At 33.6% G+C, this 20,411-nt stretch overlaps 2 protein-coding genes across 3 annotated transcripts; both read right to left on the bottom strand.

Annotated features, from left to right (window-relative positions):
* Positions 1 to 4,412: 4,412 nt before the first annotated feature.
* Positions 4,413 to 5,238, bottom strand: LOC18105567 (uncharacterized). The gene is made up of 2 exons (XM_006374145.3): positions 4,658 to 5,238; positions 4,413 to 4,543 (listed from the first exon to the last, which is right to left on the bottom strand). Exon 1 carries the CDS (start codon positions 5,071 to 5,073, stop codon positions 4,678 to 4,680), a length of 396 nt encoding a protein of 131 aa, XP_006374207.1. The 5' UTR covers positions 5,074 to 5,238; the 3' UTR covers positions 4,413 to 4,543; positions 4,658 to 4,677.
* A 436-nt stretch (positions 5,239 to 5,674) lies between these two features.
* Positions 5,675 to 17,532, bottom strand: LOC7462517 (uncharacterized). Of its 2 annotated transcripts, none has more exons than XM_002322087.4 (11): positions 17,126 to 17,532; positions 16,931 to 16,999; positions 16,698 to 16,793; positions 16,398 to 16,522; positions 15,241 to 15,436; positions 14,357 to 14,532; positions 12,818 to 12,947; positions 11,587 to 11,747; positions 8,722 to 8,804; positions 7,271 to 7,379; positions 5,675 to 6,188 (listed from the first exon to the last, which is right to left on the bottom strand). In XM_002322087.4, the coding sequence occupies exons 1-11, from the start codon at positions 17,423 to 17,425 to the stop codon at positions 5,996 to 5,998; spliced, it is 1,638 nt and encodes a 545-aa protein (XP_002322123.3). In that variant the 5' UTR covers positions 17,426 to 17,532; the 3' UTR covers positions 5,675 to 5,995. The 2 variants fall into 2 exon arrangements, with proteins under 2 accessions (XP_002322123.3, XP_052303604.1); XM_052447644.1 differs by having other exon boundaries at positions 17,110 to 17,256.
* Between the last annotated feature and the right edge of the window lie 2,879 nt (positions 17,533 to 20,411).

Raw genomic sequence — 20,411 nt, 5'->3', positions numbered from 1 at the left:
ATTCTGGATCTTTTGGTTTTATAACATTTACTGCAAGTGAACATACTATTCTAAAAACTTCATTAAAATATTTGCTGATAGTTTCTCCCGAGTGTTGAAGTCTCTCCTGAACTTCTCTATTTGAAGCATCTAATGCTAATGTATACAAAAACATTTCGATCTTCTAAAAAAACACTATCCTTTTATTTGAAGTATCTAATGTTTTTTGTTTGGAAATGCATCAAAATAATATATTTTTTAAAAAATTATTTTTGACATTAGCACATCAAAATGATCTGAAAACATCAAAAAATTATTAATTTGAAGCAAAAAAATAAAAATAAATCAATTTTTTTCAAAAACACTTTTAAAACGCAAAAACAAACAGGCCCGAACCTAAAAAATAAATAATGATGAAAGATGTTTCTTAAGGTTGGACCTTAATTTATTGATGGGTCTCACTTATAAAACCATATTTTATTCAAATTAAACAAAAAAGCTACCTTAAAAATAAACGAACAAACAGACTATTAATGTTTATAAGTGGTTGAGATGTGATGATTAATTATCTAATTATCTCAAAACTTAGGTTGAGAATTGCCATAAGAAAAAAAATCCACATAATATATTTTGATACTTTGTATATTTAAGAGCATGGAAAGTAAAAGAAACTCTAATAAAAAAACCATGCTAATATAACTTCAAAGGTTCAAATTATAAAGGAATAAAGTTCGATGGTAAAGAAAAAGAAAAAAAGCGCGCATCTAAGTTTAGATGCAAAGTGATTGTCACTTCTATTTTTCTTTTTCTTTTTTTTTTAGTTTATAGTATAGTATAATATAATATAACTCAAGATTTAATGCTTATTATAAGTAAATATGATATGTGATGATCTTATATATGATGAATTATCTCCAAACCTAGGTGGAGAATTGACATGAGAAAAAAATTGGATATATTATTTCCAAAAGAATTCTACTTAATTCATTAGGAAGAATTTGTTTCTAAGATCGGGTGATTGATCTCATGTTCTATCCCAAATTGTGAAAGAAAAGAGAATCCCATTTTCTCTGATATTCCCGACATGTTCAAATCACATGGTTAGAGATGATTAGGCCCACTTAGATTTTCCCCATTTTTTTTAATTTTTTTAATTTGAAAACTAATCATACTTTTAAGGCATCATCATCATCAATTGCTGGACAGAATTTTAAAGAGGCCAGGCTGTTTCGCCATGCACTAGCAGATCAATGTAGGTCCGTCTAAAAGCCAGTTTTCTTCCCTCTCAAAACTCATAAATACAAGGAGATTTCATTTAAAAGAACAAGAGGAGACAAGAAAAATCTTCTCTTTGGAATCCAAGAGAAAGTTTTCTAGCTTCTCCAAGTCTAAAACTTAATTAAAAAACAACCAGAATGGAATCCAAGATTTCCCTTTATTCTCTCTTTGGATTCGGAACTGTGGGATCCAAAATATGTACGAGCAATATTCCCTGTTTGGTTTTGTGTTTGGAACGAGAGTTGAAAAAATTTTAAAATTTGATTTAGTTTAGAATTCATTTGTTTTTATGTATTTAGATTGTTTTGATGTATTGATATTAAAAATAATTTTTTTAAAATAAAAAAAATATTATTTTGATGCACTTCCGAGTAAAAAACACTTTGAAAAACAACCTCTGCGTAATCACAAACACCCTCAAATAATATATATATATATATATATATATATATATATATACATATATATATATATATACATATACGTACACACACACTTAGGTGATTTTTTAAGACATCTTCAAGAATGACATTTAATGTAAAAAATTGGAGAAGTGCATTAATATGAGGATAATTAAGGATGCAAAAGTAGCTAGATTCATGGTCACTATTTAATTCTCCGCTTGTAATTGATTGATTTCTATGGTTAACGTGTGCAGTTCAAGTTCATGTGCTAATTAAAACCTCCACAAAAAGAGAAAAAACAGAAAAGAAAAGCAAAGGTCATCCTGAAATCAAGCTTTGGCATTAATGACGTCAAGCTTTGGCATTAATGACATCAAAGTGTTTGAAAACGCGATTAAAACTATATTTTTAAAAAATTTAAATTTTATTTTGATTTAAAATGAATTTTTTTATATTTTCAGATTGTTTTGATATGCTATGTTAAAAATAATTTTTAAAAAATAAAAAAAATATTATTTTAATTTATTTTCAAGTGAAACACACTTTAAACCGCACTCTAAACATCCCCAAACACCATTTTTCAAATCTCTTATAAAAAGAAAAGAAAAAACACTGGACAAAAATAGGAAGTATACCGCACGTAATTCAGTGGCCAACCTCCAACCGACTGTCATATCTTACACCCTCTCGTTCCTTCGATGGTTGATGGGATATATCTAATGCAAGAAAACAAAGGATTATATAGCTATGGTGGTTTAGACTTCGTTCAGAAACTTTGCATGTACGTTTTAGGTTTATTGATAAAACTTCTGCCGGTGGTATTAGGCAAGGCCTAGGTAGGATATTCTTGAATCATCCCTGAGATTGACTCGTATGGCATGCTAAATCCTTGTTCTTCTGCTCTACCTATACGCATTAGGTAGCCATAAAAACCAGTTCTGCTGGCTACAAGATAACTTGCACATCAGAAGAACGCAGAAGAAAGAAAGAAAAAATCCAGAATCTTGAGTTGCGTAGGAGCCCGAAAGAGACTCCATAAAAGTTTGAAAAGTGAGTGTGGAAAGTCTTTTCTGGGTTGTGCTGGACTTCTCAAAATAATTTGATGTCGCTATTGGTGAACAATATTAGCCACAGATACGACCGACACATGCAAGATATGATATAATTCAAGGTTCGAGTACGTTTGGCATGAATGCATTAATTTCAAGGAGGATTACCCTACAACATAAAAAAAAAACTAGGATATGAACGGTGGAGGCTTTTTTAAACTTTTCTTTTTTCAAAAAAATCAGTTATTTTTTTACTTTTATTTTTTTTCTCAATTTTATTTCCTTTCAATTTTTTTTTTAATAGTAATCATGTTGCATTTGAATTGGCTAAGTTAATTACAGAGAACTCTTACACAATTTAACTTTAAATCCGAGTTAGGTAAGGAATTGGATCCAAAGTTTCTTTTTTTCATGTTAATTTCATTATTTTTTTCTTAATTTTATCCTTAGATTTTTTTTATTGGTTAATCAGATTGTCATTAGACCAACAAAATCGATTAGGTCATGTCGAAACAACTCCTACATAGTTTAATCTTAAATTCAGGGTAGACAATAAATCAAATTAGAAGATTTCAAAGTTAATTAATTTCTCGGACATGTTTAATAATAATACAAAATAATTCTTTATGAATATATTTTTTATTAGGTCTAAAATAATTGTCAAGTAATGGAATTTGTCAACCATTACCTCATTCTTTTTTTTAAAAAAAACCCTAAATGTACTAAAACATTACAATTAACTAGTTAAAATTAGGTTCTAATAGAAAGAGGAATTTTTGCAGCAATGCAGAATTAGAACTTACAGCAGCTTGTTACTTCAAGTAAGAATTCAAGGAAAAAAGAAGAAGAAGAAGAAGAAGAAGCTGTGTAATTAAAACTATCCTGAATTTTTCTAAAAGGGGGCAATGAATTTTGATTGGGCCTTTCTCTGGGTATAGAATGATGTAATCTGGAATCTATAAAATTTATTGAAATTCTAATTGGGCTAAAATCATGCTATTTTGGGCTTGGCCCAAAATCAGCATTTCATTGCAAGTGCTTGTGATCCCAAATTCTTAGGGCATGCATGACTTGTTCAAACGCACATTTGCACCTCACACCACACCTTTCTCCTAGAAGAGTTGTAAAGCTCTTTTTTTGGTATTAATTTTCACCAATAAAAGCTGCTTCTTGACACCCCCCCCCCCCCCCCAAAAAAAAAAACAATAAAACCTGCAGCCAAACCATGTAAATGAACTCTTCAGGGAAAAAAAGAGTCTTTCAATATAGTAAATGATCTTGGAAGCCAATTTGTTGCATTGAGGCAATTCAACCACTTAAATATCTCACATAGTAATGCAAGAAGACGGCTGTTTCAATTATTAACAACAACAAAAAACGTTAAAAGATTTGTGATGAAAACACTATTCCTATGAATATTCAATCATCTCAAGTTTATGTGTTTGAGGCACAATACATAATCTGTTGAATTACTCCATATCCAAATTTGTTGAATTTTTTTTTTTATTAATATAGATATCCAAGCGGCTTGCGCGTATCTCGACTAATTTCACGGATTCTAAATTTAACGATCATATAAACTTGCAGTGAGTACATATTAATAACCATAAAAAAAAAAAAACTTTTTATCCCAGCAGTTACTATTGAATCACTTGTTATTATTGAATATTTCTTACTGCATGAGTCATTGCCAGCACCTCTGTAGATATAAAAACCCTTCTTTTCCTGTCTCCATTCAAGTAAACAAGGCGATATAATTGCAAAATCTAGCCTCAATACATTTGAAAAAAAGACTCTTTCGATGTGACGTGATTTGCCAAGACAAAGGCCAAGAACCAAACTAGCCCAGATGCCTAAAAACATCAATCACGTTTACAAAGAGATACATCCTCTCAAAAAGTCAAAGGCTATGCTGTTTCGAGGCACAAATTTGAGGTAATCTCCAAGGATAGTGCTCGGGCAAAGTGTCAATCATTTTTGGTAGACCTTTTGATCTGAAACTGCAACTGCTCAACTCGATCAATAAGCTTCGTTACAGAATACAAGAGCCAGTAAAAAACCAACGCTGCAGCAATCAAAAGTGCGTTGCGTTGGCTCTTAATAGTGGACTTTTGGTGGCGCATATTCTCCGATGGAGAGCAGGAATTGAGGGTCTTACAAGAGGGCATCGTTTCATATTTCCAGTAGATGTCCATGACCAAGAAGAGGCAAATTGGCAATATTGAGAAGAAGGGTTTCAGGAGGGTTTTTGTTACAGACAAAAGGCCATTGCGTAAGGGGTTTAAGCCTGGGAGGGTTAAGAGAAGGAGCATCATGGCTTCTGCTCCAGCAGCATAGGCAACCGCTACCCATTCCAGTGCCATTGGTTACTGTTTGGTGAGAAGGAAAATCTACGAGAGGTGATATGGGGATTTTCTAGGAAAGATTGGATAATGAATCTTGAGGTGGGAAGACAAAATGTAATCATGGAGGGGATTATAAGTTGTTGAATCGGATTGCTTAACGCGTTTTAATGTCAGAGCTAGAAGTTCAGTTGAAATTTCAACGTTGCAGTAACTTAATACTGAAGTAATGGTGTCAATGTCAGTCCATTAGCGGGCTCATATGCTTCGGTCTTCAATTGCTCACAAGGCCGAATAAACTGAAAAAGAAATAGGAGACAAAAATATTGGGTTATTATCTGAAGTTGGTCTGCTGTATATGAATGCCCTAGAAATTCATTTTTTATGCTCTGAAGCTCCTAGCCATAGCCAGTTTGGTATCTTTTCAAACACTGTTTTAGACAATCATAGACATCCATCAATGGTGACCATGCCCTGCTCTTGCGTTGACACAGATGGCTAGAAGTAAAACATAAGAGGAAGGGATCCCTGGTGATGAATCGGTAGCATTAATTCTGGCTAAAAGTAACACATTCTTGATCAGTCCAAGCTCCAGACCTCAAATCACGAGGCTATCAATCCATTATTCAAAGTAAAAATGATGAGAATCACTATCACACTAAGTTTTGATTACAAGAATGATGAGCTCCGATGAATCGGCAGACAGTGAAGTTACTTGTAAAACCAATGAAAAAATACATATACGTATAGGCTTGAGCTATTGAAAGCGGCATCTACATGCTAAGAACAATCTAATCTTCATGCCAGCCCTTGACGACGATAAATCTAAGGGAAAGATGCCAGGAAATAAATAAAATGCATCCGATCCCATTACATCTATTACAGGTATGGGCAAAGACTACCTCATATCACGTTTCTCAAAAACATTGACCTCAGCTGAAAATCATTTCTTCCTAATGTTCTGTATATGCGAGGAATTGTTCCTTTGTATCTTTCGCATGGAGGTTAAAACACAAGTTAGAACTGAAACTGTAATTACAGACAACATGATGGAAAAATCCGGTTTGCGAGATCTCCACAACAGTGATGTGTTGGTCATGGTGACAGAGGCAAACCTTTCCCGTGATTGCTTTTGCCTGCAAATTCATAGTTTAAGAGGCCAGTACGTAAGAGAGGGCAAAAAACTACATGCTTACGACACAAACGTCTGTTTCCTACAAGTTTAAAGATTTTGATAAACAAGCACCACAAATGTTCCTCTGATCTGTACAAGTACACGAGCCCCGTGATTCATTTATTACTTGTACTGCTACTCATAAAAGGTATGGTTGAAAGCACTCACTGATTAACATAATGCACTTTATTTTGTTACCAGAAATTGAAGATATCGATGCCTTGCAATTAACCAAGCAAAACACAAATAAAAACACATCAACACCAATTCATTAGAATGCAACAAGCATTTCCACCCATAATCTTTTTTTTTTTTAAAATGTTTTCAACCATGATCCTCCTCATACATCAATCAAGTCCAGATCCCTTCATTGCACATTTGGAGGCATGGGTTCTCCATGTATGCCATGTAAATAAAACCAAACAACTAGATCTACAAGGTGAACAAAATTAGAGGCAGACATGTTTAACCAACATTCATGGCACCCTATGTGATGCTAAAATGCTCCAGTCCATGCCCACCCTTTCCTTTTCTAAATTTTCTAGTGCTACCTGATCTGGAGCGAAACATGTGCAAGTAAAATTCATAGACTGTTGGTGTAGGTGAGCAAGGACTTCATAGGACAGAGAATGGAATGATAAAAAAGGCAACTTGAAATCAACAACATAGGTATAAGAGAGAACACGCACAGAAAGGCTATTATGCAACTATGGCCCCAGGAGGAGTTCGAAGAAGAAAATCTGGGCCTCTTTATCCTTCAAACTTTTTACAAAATCTGGCTGATCTCAAGACTAACACCTGCAAGCTTAGGTTGCTTGCAATGCTCCAGCCCATGCCCCCTTTCTTTTTCAAGAGTTTTGATCACAGAGATTCAGGGAAGTATTATATATCCTTCATTTATATCTTAGTGCTTTATTATTTATCTACGTTGGCATTTTGATTCTGCTTTATGATTAAAACATCATTGTAAGTGATATCACTCCTAATCACACACAACTTTATGAAGGCAGAATAGGAAAGCAATGTGAAGTCAGTAAAATATACCCCAAGAAGCCTTTAATCGAGTTCCACAGAGACGCAGTGGATTTGACCCTATGACCTGAAGCATTGTCTTTTGGATCTCTAATGTGATCGTTGTTGCTTTCGAATGTGCCTGAATGTGCAGATATGAAATGTAAGAAAAGGTACCAAATCTGAATAATCTCTAGCACATTCCCACCTTTAAAGCAAATTGACATACTACAAAGCATGGATCAGGTATGGCTATGATACAATTCACTAAAGATATGTTAGTGTGTACAAATATACTCTATATACAAACAAATTTATATTTGATTTGTTTTGTCTTCGAACACAAAATATAAGCCACTTCAAAAAAGTGTTAATCACATTAACAAATTGTGCTCAGATAATAAAAATAATCCAACCTGCTTGTGAGATTAAGATTTCAGCAAACAATGAATCATCATAGTTAGAACTAAAAAAGAACAGAAAATGAGTAAGAAGGCTTTTGTGGCAGTCAAACAAAGCCTGAAGGGATTGAACACAACATAATATTGTCTTTTCGAAAAATACCACACTATGATTTATGGACATGACATGAGTGTTAACAGATATGGAGCGTGTTAAATTTGTTCAATCTAAAAAATCAAGAATCAAGGACAAGACTACATATATTTTGATAGTGTAAATGCAAAATCTTATGTACATGTACAATTTCTTGAGTAACCACCCATATTTTTGGCATTTTCTTACTTGCAACAAATTCTTCATTTTATTGAGGAAAAAAAAGTGTTAAAGATGTTGACTAGAAGGGTAAAACTGGAAAAGTTTACGAATTGTGCTGAAAACGAGGTCGAGGATGTGATTTCTAAGAAGGGATGCTTGCAATAGTGCTATGATTTTAAGTACACACCAGGTCTTGTCAATGCTCAATACACATGCATGTGTTTTAAGTGACAGGAGCTCAAAGAGATTCCATGGAGGACACGACAACCCTATTGCCATTGCCAGCATATTTTTACTTGTCTTGCCAATTGAGCCTTGGTCTAAGGACATGGATTAAAAGAAGCGCAACAGCAGCACCATATTTAGGCTGAGCACAGCCACATGAACGTATGTTTCAGGTTGTGCCAATACATGTCAACTCAACTGGACATGAATTTTCCATAAGAATTCTTAGTTGGAGTCTACATTTTCTTTTTCCATCTACCAAAAGTTTTGCATCCCCAAAATTTCTATTTTTTCGAAGAAAAGTAAAGGATCTACCCTAAAATATCCTCCCTGTACCTAGGCTTATCTCCTGCATTCCTCCATGCACTCCCCATTTATCCAAAACTATAATTTTTTCTTAAAAGTTGACAACCCCGCATATAAGATGACTATTTTGACATGTTCAGCATGAAATTACACTACTATGAAGATTCTTGGAGTATCCACTTAAATGGTTTTAAATAAATACTATAACTGACAAAAAAAAAAAAAAAAGACAATACCAGAGCTGTTAGAAGAAATTGCATGTTCCTTGCTGCAAGACTTGAGTGAAGCCAGTTCCTCGACAAGCACTCGTTCCTTGTTACTGCAATTATCTTCAAAATGAGCTCATACAAAAAGTGTGCAACCTCACAAAAGAGATGAAAACAAAGAAACCATGGCATAAACTCCCAACACAATCAAACAACCACTTCAAGCAGGCATTGCATATGATGGTACTCCTATAGGTTCTGTAATGTCCACAATCAATTCTCCCAACAGTATATTCATTCAGAATCTAGTCTATTTAGAGGACACACTTTTGAAAGAAGCTTTAAGATATGAAATGCTTTAACACAGTGAACAAAACAATCATGGGTGTCCTTAATTGACAGCTAAATCTTTCTGTATGATTAGAAAGAGAATGCCTGACATAATTTGCATATTATTGAATCAAATTATAATCTTCAATCCAACTGTTCCATAACTGAAAATTAGATAGCTCGTCAGAATCAACAATATTTATTCAGGCAATTTAGAGCAGACATTCCCTCCATTGTTCGATTTTGTTCGGCTTGAGAAGATGGTTAACCATAAAGTTTATGCATATAAAATACAGCTTTCAGTTTGAACCAATTACATACAGTTTGTTGAACAAAGATTTTGAACAGCAGCAGAAATTTCAACTTTAAGGTAGAAATTATCTAAAATGTTAATAATTCATCCAAAAAATATCAACATTATCTTTTAATTTAAAGTGATAGTATAGAATTCAAAAGGAAAACAATTCACACAATATTAAATCCTGTTCTATAATGAGAAGGTTAGACTTAATAAACAATGTACACAGCAGAGGTAATTTCAATTCCTCCAACAAAGTAATGGATATAGTGGTAGCCTCTTGATCATTATAAAAAAGGGAGTCTCAGGCTTTCATGTGGACTGGTGAATACCAACAAATCATATTGCCATAATGATCAGGACAGTATTCATTATTCAACTACTGAGAAGTCCTATTATTTAAACAGCTGTAATTTGTCAATTAACAAAAACTAAAACATGTAGGGAATTCACTGTAGCCATTCTCATTGTTCATGCTCTCACAATTCATTGTGGATTGTAATAGTATATTTAAAAAAATATATATATTTTGATCCTCAAACGTTTTTTTTCCACAATTGAGCCTTTTTGAGCTCAAATCAGCATCCAATTGCATGACTTTTTGGAAGGGAGGGTTGAATTGAAAGAATGAGGATCGAAGTGAAAAATACGGGTAACATTGGTGGTGATTTTGAAATTTATTTCAAAAGTTCATTTTCGTCCCCCATATTTTTTAGTTATTAGGTGACCGGTTCCTATAATTTTAAAAAATACATTTTGACACCAAACTTTATTTTTCTTATTTTTTTAGTTCTTATTTGGGTGGATAGAGGGAATTGTCAGATTCCAGCTTTGAGAGAAAAAGCTATCATTGGGGAAGATTTTAGCCACCAATCTTTTTGTGTCAAAAGGTTCCATATGATAAAGGGGGTTGTGGTTAGGTGTTTTTTTTACCTTGAAAACACCTAAAAAAATATATCTGAGCTTGAAAAGATTTTAGGTTTCAGGTAGATTTCAAGTTTTAAAGCGGTTTTTGCGTTTTTGGAGGCCATGGATTGATTTAACAAGATTCATGGGATGTTTCCTAAGTGTTTTGGGACAAAAACGATTTCAAAATGAGTTTTTGGGTTAAAAAACCTTGTTTATCCAGCCACACTAGTAGCTGAATTTTGGGATTTCCAGACAACGCGTTGTCTGTTTGTGTTTCAAGCAACTGGGGCGGACGACCTTGCAGTGCCTGGCCTCATTGCTTCTTCTTTTTTCAAAGTTTTTATTTTTTTTATATCAATGGCTTTTTTACATGTATTTTTTTTAAATAATTTTAAAATTTATTTATTAATTAATATCCATTCTCTATGATTTTTTTGAGTTTTTAAGCCTTTGTTGAATAATAATTATTTTTTAATTATATTGGGTGTGTTTAATTTTTGCATAGGTTAGTATGATTCATCTGAATTTTTTTTTATATATATTTTATATAGATTAAATATTTTTTTATATAGTATTTTTAATATGTGCAACCTTGCATATTTTTTTTTCTTTTATTTTATTCAACAAATTTTATGTGTGTGTCCATCTCTATTACAAATTGATTTTCATATACAAATTCATTAAACACAACAGATAAATGACCCATGTTACGATATTAAACATCTTAATCTACATTGATCTTTCAATTTTTCCAATTATGTTTTTATTTATCGTTACTTACTTTTTTTTCATTTATTTACACAATGGTTCGTGATTTATTTAATTGGACGTGTGCATAAATTTTTTGATTTACATTTACAATTTTTTATGTAAAAAAACATGTTGAAAAATTCTACATGTTCAAGTTTTTTTTTTATCATGTATTGGTGTTATCAATTTGATCCTTATTCTTATGATTTCTTACTTTTTTCCTTAACTCTTATAGAAATTTTATTATTTTTAATTTCACCCTTCAATCAAAGTTGAGTGTTATTTTTATTTATTTATTTTGGTCCTCATTGATCGTTTATATATATATATATGTTTTCCCGTTTACTATCATTGTCTTTTTTTTTCCATATGGTTCAAATAAAGCCAACTTATTTATTTGGTTGGGACTATAACCCGGGTTATTAGATTTCTTTTTTAAAAAATAAATATGTGCTAGCAACACCTAAATATTTTACTGGAAATGCGGACCCGCAACACAGCACGGGCACCAACCTAGTACCTACTAAATTAAATAACGTGTACAAACACTACAAATGCCCATGTAGAATAAGAAACTCTTGAGTGTAAAGTAGAAAGGGGACTCAGACCTGATATCTTTGGGGATCAGAATATTCACAATAAAGTGATGATCACCTCGAACAGAAGGTTTATTGATGTCTGGAACTCCCAAACGTAACAATTTTACAACATCTCCAGGCTGAATCCCAGAAGGAATTTGAAGATCTTTCAAACCCTCGACAGTCTCAACCTGAAGTTATTTTAGATTCATATGTCAAACAACTTACTTCAAGGCATCCAAAAGCCATTTCTATGTTTCTGAAAAAATTCTATAAAAACTCACATTTCAACCCCATCCCTCATTTGAATGGTGAAGAAAGGCAGAAAAAGAGGTAAGGAAAAGAAAAACACGGGCCATACTGAGGCCCCTATGATGCATTCAAGAACTGAACCATGAAGAAGAAACACATTTTGCATGATACCAAAAATCCGTGTTGTTTGGTTAACATATACTAAGTCAAATGATCTGATTTAGAGTTTACTTTTATGGCATAGAACAATGTCCAGCAATTCAGTTTTGATTAAGTAATCAGATTGCTTTAAGAGTATGAACAGGATATGTTCAAGATTGCTCTATCGTACAATTATTTCATACAATAAAATTGCATTTTGTAAGTTCCAACTGCGATTGTGGTAGACTTACATTTCAATATTTGGAAGAGAATCTTTGTTTGTGGATTATTATTTAACCATTGTTTCAAATGAGCGTAAAATGGTCATACAAAACCAAATGCAGAGATGACAATGGATAGTACGTTCCATAAATGATAACAATGGTTGTTTATATGGTTATAGCATTGGTAGCTTAAATGTCAGGCTTCTTCTTTAGGTCCAAAGGGAATTTCTAATATCTAAAGTACCAAAAATCACTAAAGCATAAACACTGGCATCAAAATTTCCGGCCTCTATAGCAGGTATGCAGGAATTGAGGATTAGATGATGTCAAGGGTTAAGCTCTAAGAGTCATACTTAGATTAAAAACTGTAGTTGAGGTGAAGTGATTGACAATAACTCTCAAGAAGAAAATTTGACTGCACAATGTGAACATGAAGAAGCCAACCCTGCATTTTATAGTGTGAATGCTAATTTCTGACACGTTGATTTGTTACACATCCAGAAGCATTAAGTCAAGAAATTATTAACTGTGAAGCTATAGTTTAGCACCTGAAAAAGAAATGAGAAGCAATGCTTCCAACAAAAGAGTAAAAGATAGACGATTTTTAAAAAAATATCTAATAGAAGACAAGAAACTATAATTACCTTTAAGACGGTCCCCAGAATTGCCTGAGTATAATCAACATTGATCTTTGAGTAAAGATTGAGACCATTTCTCCAAATCCCTTGTTTTTCATTGACATGGAGGCTTATAAACAGATCACCAGCAATGCCCCTATCAAAAGCAAATGAAGCGATGCTTCCAGTTTTAGATTTTTTTTTCTTGTAAGACTTAGTTTTGCATTGCTATCTAGTAATTTTTGCATTGCTATCTAGTAATATCTAATCATAATATGAAATGAAGAAACATTCCATAGCTAACACAGTATAAATGAAGAGAAAAATCAATAGAAACAAAAGTTTAATAGGGAGCATGCCAAATATTACAAAAGAACCCATTCTCATTTTTGGCATAAAGAACTCAGCAACCTCAGCAAATACATTATATGTAAATGATAACCTATATGGTGCATGCCCTAGTGTTAACCTTGTCCATTACACATCAATTAGTGCAATAATTATATATCCAAACCATCCAAATCAATCTAAATATAGCGATTACAAATATTTTGTGATTCTACAATGCAATGGAAAGGGTTGCGCTTGGATGTATAGGGATTAGGGATATGGACAAGAACAAAATGTACAGAGATAATATATTTAAACCAACAAGGGTGACTGGAAACTTGTAGACACAACCAGGAAGTTTGTCATGCAGAAAGTATTAACAAGACCTGAATATGCAAATATTAATGTTTGACAGATGACCTACCAGTTTAAAATAGCCAGGAGAACACCAGAAAGTAGAATGTAATATCAGCCTATAGTGGATAGAAAGGAATATATGCCCAAAGAGAGATGGATATTGGAGAAATTCAGATATGAACCTACAAATGCTGAGGTGATATGTATGGATTTATATTTTGAGGCCTGACTCAATAACTCACCCGTTTTCTTTTTGTTTTTGATAAGCCAAGGGCCTCAGTATACCGACATCAAAAAGCCTCCTTGGTGCAGGCATTATACTCTATGCAGTATAAATTGCCTTTGTATTCCACTAATACCTTACGGAAAATTGGGTTTATGTTGCAGTCAGCCAACTCCATGTAGGGATAACAGTTAAATACTTATTACATCGGAATCATCCCTCAACAGGTGGTGAATTTTACAAATGTATTTCTGGGATTCTGTTTGAGGGAACACAAGCAGTCCCAAATCCCAACAGTAAACTCAAACCTCTGACAGTAAAGTTTCAAAAAAATTTCTTCGAGGCTTTTGATATTAGGATAGCAGAATGGTCCCTTGCACTGTAATCCCAAACATAAACTAGTTTAGTTGTCAATGGTGAAGTTTTTGGGAACATGCATTAATTTTACATTACACTTGTTTAGCATTTCCTGATTCTTAGCATTGATTGATCAATTTCTTTGGAGTGGCTGAAAGAGCACCAAATGAGATGTAATCCAGCCTCTTAAGAGCAATGTAAGCACACCGAAAGGGAGACAACCAAGCTTTACCTATCCACATGTACTGATGATACTAGTAAAAATATTTGATGGACAGAATATCTTTATTCAATCATACCTTTTCTTGTTGAAACTACCCTCGCCCTGAATTCTCATTGTAGCTCCATCATTGACACCAGCTGGGAAGACCACTTTCATGCTTCGCTTTGACCTTATTTTACCATTTCCACCACATTTTCGGCAGTGGTCAGTAATCACCTCGCCTTCACCAGAGCATTTTGCGCAAGTAGAAACCTGAAAATCGCACAAGTCATCCAACCTTTACACATGAAAGGAAAAAAGACTCACATTCCCATACTTAAAATGTATAGTATCATCCATACAGCATTATCAAAGAAAGGGAAGAGAATTGAAAAGGAATAAATGAGTCAAGGTAGTTTAAGTAACAAATTTTTTAATAAATCCTACCTGTCTGTGTAGTTCCTTGTATTATTCAGACAAGGAAAGAGGCAAATACATTCAACTTATTCATTAGTTTAGAAACATGTCAGCTTGAGAACATCTAGACAATTGATTGTAGATTTAAATGTGAGAAAACTAGAAAGTCAAATGATGAACATGACTTATTCCCAGCAGTAAAACTAGACAGGTAATCTGAATCTCCTGCTCCAAATTCTTTAAATGAAGCATAGCCTCAGAGATAAAAGAAAAGAAAAGGAACACATATCAGTAGAGCTTACTACTGCAGAGTACTAGTGTCTACTAGATGAAACTTGGTTTGGAGACAAATAGGTTAACAAATAACACTTTGATACTTGTTTTGCAACAAGACAGCACTTAGCTGAAGGCAATAGCTGTCATAAATTCCATGCTGGCCCAAGGAGCAAAAGATAAAGAGATAAAAATAAAAATCTGAAAAGATACAAAATCACTGAGCATCCCCCCCCCCTTTTTTTTTTTCTCTTAAAAAAAGAAGTGTTGTCAAATAACATGTCAAATTACCTGAGACATCATACCAAATGGTGTTCTTTGAGTTTTCACCACCCCTCCTCTACCTCCACAATCAGCACATGATTTTATGCAGCTACTAGATTTAGCACCAGTACCACTGCAGCTATCACATGTCTCAAAAAAAGAAACTTCAATTTCTCGCTGTCCTCCAAAAACTGATTCTTCCAAGCTCAAATACAGATCATACCTTCAATATAAGACATTACAAATCATAAAAAAAGATGATTTCTGGCCAGAAACAAGGGTGGGAATGAGGGAAAGAGAGAACACTTGCAAACCAAGTCAAAGTAATGGGTAAGTTCATGAATATGCAAAAGGGTTTCTCAAAATTTATCATCATAAAGCACCTAGGGTATGATCCTTAAACATGGTCTCTTAAGTTGTTTACTCTATATAGTTTTCCTCTGCTCATTGGCATATGGTAGATAGACTTGAACTAAATTTCCTTTTTTCCTTTTAAGTAATACGTAAAAGTACGTGAGGGGGTGTGCAAAAGAAGTTCCAGGATAGCAAAGCCTCAATTGAAAGAAAATTTAAGAATTAGAGTTGGGAAAAGGAAATCAGCACATGTGCACAAAGTTTAGCACCTAGCAAAAGTCAGAGAGATGGGCATGCTTATAAATGCATCCAGCCAATTAATGATAATAAAACCATCTTTAAGCCTGTCGAATGGGGTTCTACACTGATAGAATCTCCAATTGTTCACCCCATACATAGGTTACATAAGATAAATCTACATTGCTCTGCTTTTACACCTTCCAGACTTTCTTTCCAGTTTGCAAAGCATCTTTGCTACAGTTCTAGTCTTGGCATTTCTAACCATAATTTGATACATCAGCATCTAAATCAAAGGTCACAATCACGCACCAAAAAACAACTTGATATTCTTTCACCCTGTCCTATCCAGCTATACTGAAGCTCAATAAGCTCAAAGACATATTAGTTAAAATCTTCTTCACACCCAGGGGAATCTTTTCATGGATTACAGATATTTTGAGAACTCAAAGTTCATTAACAAGATGGTGAATCATAAACTTAACTCATGTCTAATGTCCATTTTCTATACACAAATGCATCCAAGTAACAAGGATAAAAGTTACAGTTTTGGTGCATTAAATAGCAAACGGTGAAGAATGAAGGATCAATACCGAATGTCAAGATCCTGGTTCCCCATATTTCTGAAATTGAAGTTAAGCACGCCATCTCCACCCCTTCCACCAAAAAACCCATCTGAACCACCAAAGAAGGTGTTGTATATTTCAAAAGGATCCACCTGAAAATGATGAAACCGACAAGATTACAAACAAGTAACTAGCTAGTCAAAAAGGTCCAGCACACTTGCATGCAATCCCCGAGTGTTAAGTCAATAAAAACATCGATTTTCAAGTCACGTTAGCATGACAAGCAAGAATTTGCAGAAATGCATAAAGTTGATCCCATGATCTTACCTCTTGCGAACCACTGCCAGAGCCATCAAATTCTCCTTGCAAACCTGCCTCACCAAAGCGATCATATAAAGATCTTTTCTCATCATCTGATAGGACCTACATAAATTCTTCATTAACACCATGGAGGTGAGAGGCAAATTAATGCTACACTCGAAAATGGCATGTTAGTTAGGCTACTACAGGGTGGGGCCCACAAAGCATACATGTACCAATAGTGAAGTTTAGTCAGCTACCTCATAGGCAGCACTTATTTCTTTAAACTTGTCTTCAGCTCCAGCTCCCTTGTTCATGTCTGGATGATACTGTACATACATACCAAACCAAAGATAGAGTAAATTTCAAGAAAATAACTAAGCATATCAAAATCAAATATAAATGAAATCCACACACACACACACACACACACACACACATATATATAAAGAAACCTTGCGCGCCAGCTTTCTGTAGGAGCTTTTGATTTCTTGTAAAGTGGCATTTCTACTGACATTCAAAGTGGAATAATAATCAGCTCTTGCAGAAGCTGCTGCCCTTACAGAAGCAGTGTTGAAAAAACGATGGCCCTTTGCTGAGGTGACATTGGGACTATGAAAATTGTTAGTTTTCAAGAAATGAAGAGGAGGGGTTATGGAAAAGGAATTAGCAGGAATGGGTCTAATCGCGGGGTTCGAAATGGGGTTTAGATTAGGCCAAAAGCAGCATGAGGGAGCTTGGACTATGACGGGCATGGTAGTTGTAGACAAGACAGGATTTTAGGGCATAATCATGATTACTACCTGGAGGTAAGGAAAACGATGATGATGGGACGAAGAAGGGTTTTTGGTTGCTCTAATTTAGATATATTTGGAATTAAATTCTAAGTGGCTGGGCTTTTGAGCTGCCCAAAAGCCATGTGGGTGGGCTGTTACTGTTACTATATTGCTGTTACCTGGGTTTCTTTCTTTTCACTTTACTGTTCATGCACTTTTCTTTTTCTGCACGGTTTTTTTCTTTTTTTCCCCTATTCATGCTTCTTTTTTTTTAGTTTACCAGTGAATTGTGTTATTTTTAGATGGTGTATTATTTGACCCCTAACATCTTAATAATTTATATTTTAATCCTGATATTTATTTTTATATATTTCAGAAAAGTTGATGGAAAATTGAAGAAGAGAAGATGGGGCAAGTCATGCACTTCCTGAACACAAAAACAAATTGATATTAATATCAATGAGCTTGTATTACATAGGAGTTCTATAAAAGTAATTTGAATTGTTTATTTTGTTGGAAAAAATAGATAAATTTAAGGTTTTTTTTTTAATTTGGTTTAACTTTTTGGTTTTAGACTGATTGAAGAGCTTTTAATGTTAAAAACGATTTCATAAGATTTTTATGATGTTTTTTTAGGTGTTTATAGATGAAAACAAGTTGAGACTCTAGTCCCTTGGCTACTAGAGGTGGCTATAATTCAAACCAGTGGAAGACATATTATTTGTTAAAAAAAAATAGAGCAAAGGACATGTTATTCACCTTTAAAAAAAACAAACACATGGACCTGGCCCTTTATACGCTCCTAGGCTTATTAGATTAGGTTAAACGCGTGTGCCAAGGCCCAGGTGAACCTACCATGTTTGTTATGCTATCATTGCCTCTTTTTTTATAATAAAATTATATTTAAACAATGATTCAATTATATCATAGCTTTCAAAATATCCAAACCTTTTATTGTAATATTTATAATTACTTTTTAAATAATTATATATGGACATGATATGCAATTTGTTTTTAAAATAGTTGCTTATAAATATTCAATAAGAATACAATATCTATTTTATTATTATATATTTTTTATATAATTTTTTTCAGGTTTGTTATTTTTAGATTTATTTATATAAGTATATATAATTGATCAATTCATGATTATTTATTTGTTATTAAAATTTATTTTCATGATCATAATAATTTTTTATTTAAAAACAATATTATTGATAGAAAAAACTTATTTAAAAAAACCATAAAAAAACACATTAACAAGGAAAAGGTGGCCAAAAGAATTCTCGATTCAAAAGTTCCAAAGGACTTATGGAGTGCATTTCATATCTAGATGGATGAGAACATATCTTACTGCTGAATTTTATCACAATCCAAGAGCCTATATATACTTAGAATACTAATTGGTGGAACAATTTTCAGCTCCTTCCATGTAGTAAAGGTTTCATATGTAGCAAACATCCTTGCAGTTTTCTTTTTAATCACCTTTATATTATTGTGCATCATTTTATGGGTATCTAATACTTGTGACAAAAACTAACACATAAGAAGACGTCTTCCTTACATCAATTACCCCAAGAAAGAAGAGAAGCATCAAGCAAAAACTATAACAAGATGTGGACAAATGGATTGCTTATTGTAGCATTGGTGGTGATTTACTATACTCATTTGATTAGAAAATAGAGAAACCCTAAAATTAATGTTCTTCCTTCAGGTTCTATAGGTTGGCCTCTCATTAGAGAAACTCTTCAGTTCATTATTCCTGAAGATCTCTAGACCTTCATCCATTCGTCTAGAAAAAGATCCAAAAGTAATATGTTGGGTAGCATACTTTACGAGAAAAAAAATAGAATGTTTTATATACTTGCCTGTTTATTCACTACTAACAAATTCATATTAATTTCCTTGTTTCAGGTACGAACTGATCTTTAAAACCAATTACTTGTGTTGCAACATAAAGGAACTTCGGTTGAGCTATGGTATTTGGATTTATTTGTCAAGGTTTTCGCACTTGAGGGTGAAAACAGAGTGAGTGTTAATGGTAAAGTTCATTGATATACATAACAAGCATAACCTTGAGCCCATTTGGTGCTGAGAGAATTAGAGAATCATACTTGCATTAACACAAATTAAAAGAGGTAGGGGAAATCAATGTTACCATCCTTACTATTCATTAATAAAAACTAAAAGAAAATTGAGGGGTGAAATTGAATTGATTCTTAAAATCAAAATCTTAATCAATGACCTGATTAAATAAATTAAAAATTGAAGACTGATTTTGAGAGAGGAGTTTCTAAACCTAGTTTGTTTTTTAAGCACCAAAATGGCATGTTTTGTAGGAAACGACGTTGTTTTGGTAATTAATTGAAAATAAAACAGGGAAAAAAAGGAAATGATGTTATTTTTATGTTATTGTGCACCATCATCTTCTTCCTCTACACCGGTTTTACAGATGGAAAAGATGGATTTTTTCCTCTTTTTTCACCATTTGTTTTTGGTCCCCCCTCTCTCTCTCCTCCATGTCCCCTCACACCATGACACAAAACACACCTCTCTTGTAGCCTGCCATTATACCCCAAATGAGCAGAAAAACAGGTCCTTTGACAGCCCTAAACCTGCTGTAAAGTGACCCTAAATAATATTGCCAAACCACCCATTTTTTTATGTGTATTTAGATAGGAGTAGGGTGGTCCAACATCCTCCTCACCCCTACAAATACCACCCTCATGACAAATAAACAAGAAGAAGAAAAAAATGAAAAGAAAAGGAGACCATTTTTTGGACTTGTTTGCCAAGAGGATTTTTAGCTCTACCCAAAGGAAAAAAAAACACCTTCCTGGTAGTCATAAAACCAACCTATCTCCCTCATCTTAGCCAACAACCCTTTTTATTTTGGTTATATCAGAGACCCCTCAACAACTGTCGATACTAGTTTCTTCAATCCCTCACCAATAGCAACAACAAT

The sequence above is a fragment of the Populus trichocarpa genome, chromosome 15 (assembly GCF_000002775.5).
Source record: "Populus trichocarpa isolate Nisqually-1 chromosome 15, P.trichocarpa_v4.1, whole genome shotgun sequence".
Taxonomy (NCBI): domain Eukaryota; kingdom Viridiplantae; phylum Streptophyta; class Magnoliopsida; order Malpighiales; family Salicaceae; genus Populus; species Populus trichocarpa.
Note: the sequence above shows the minus strand (reverse complement) of the source record. Positions and strands in the feature narration are given on the sequence as shown.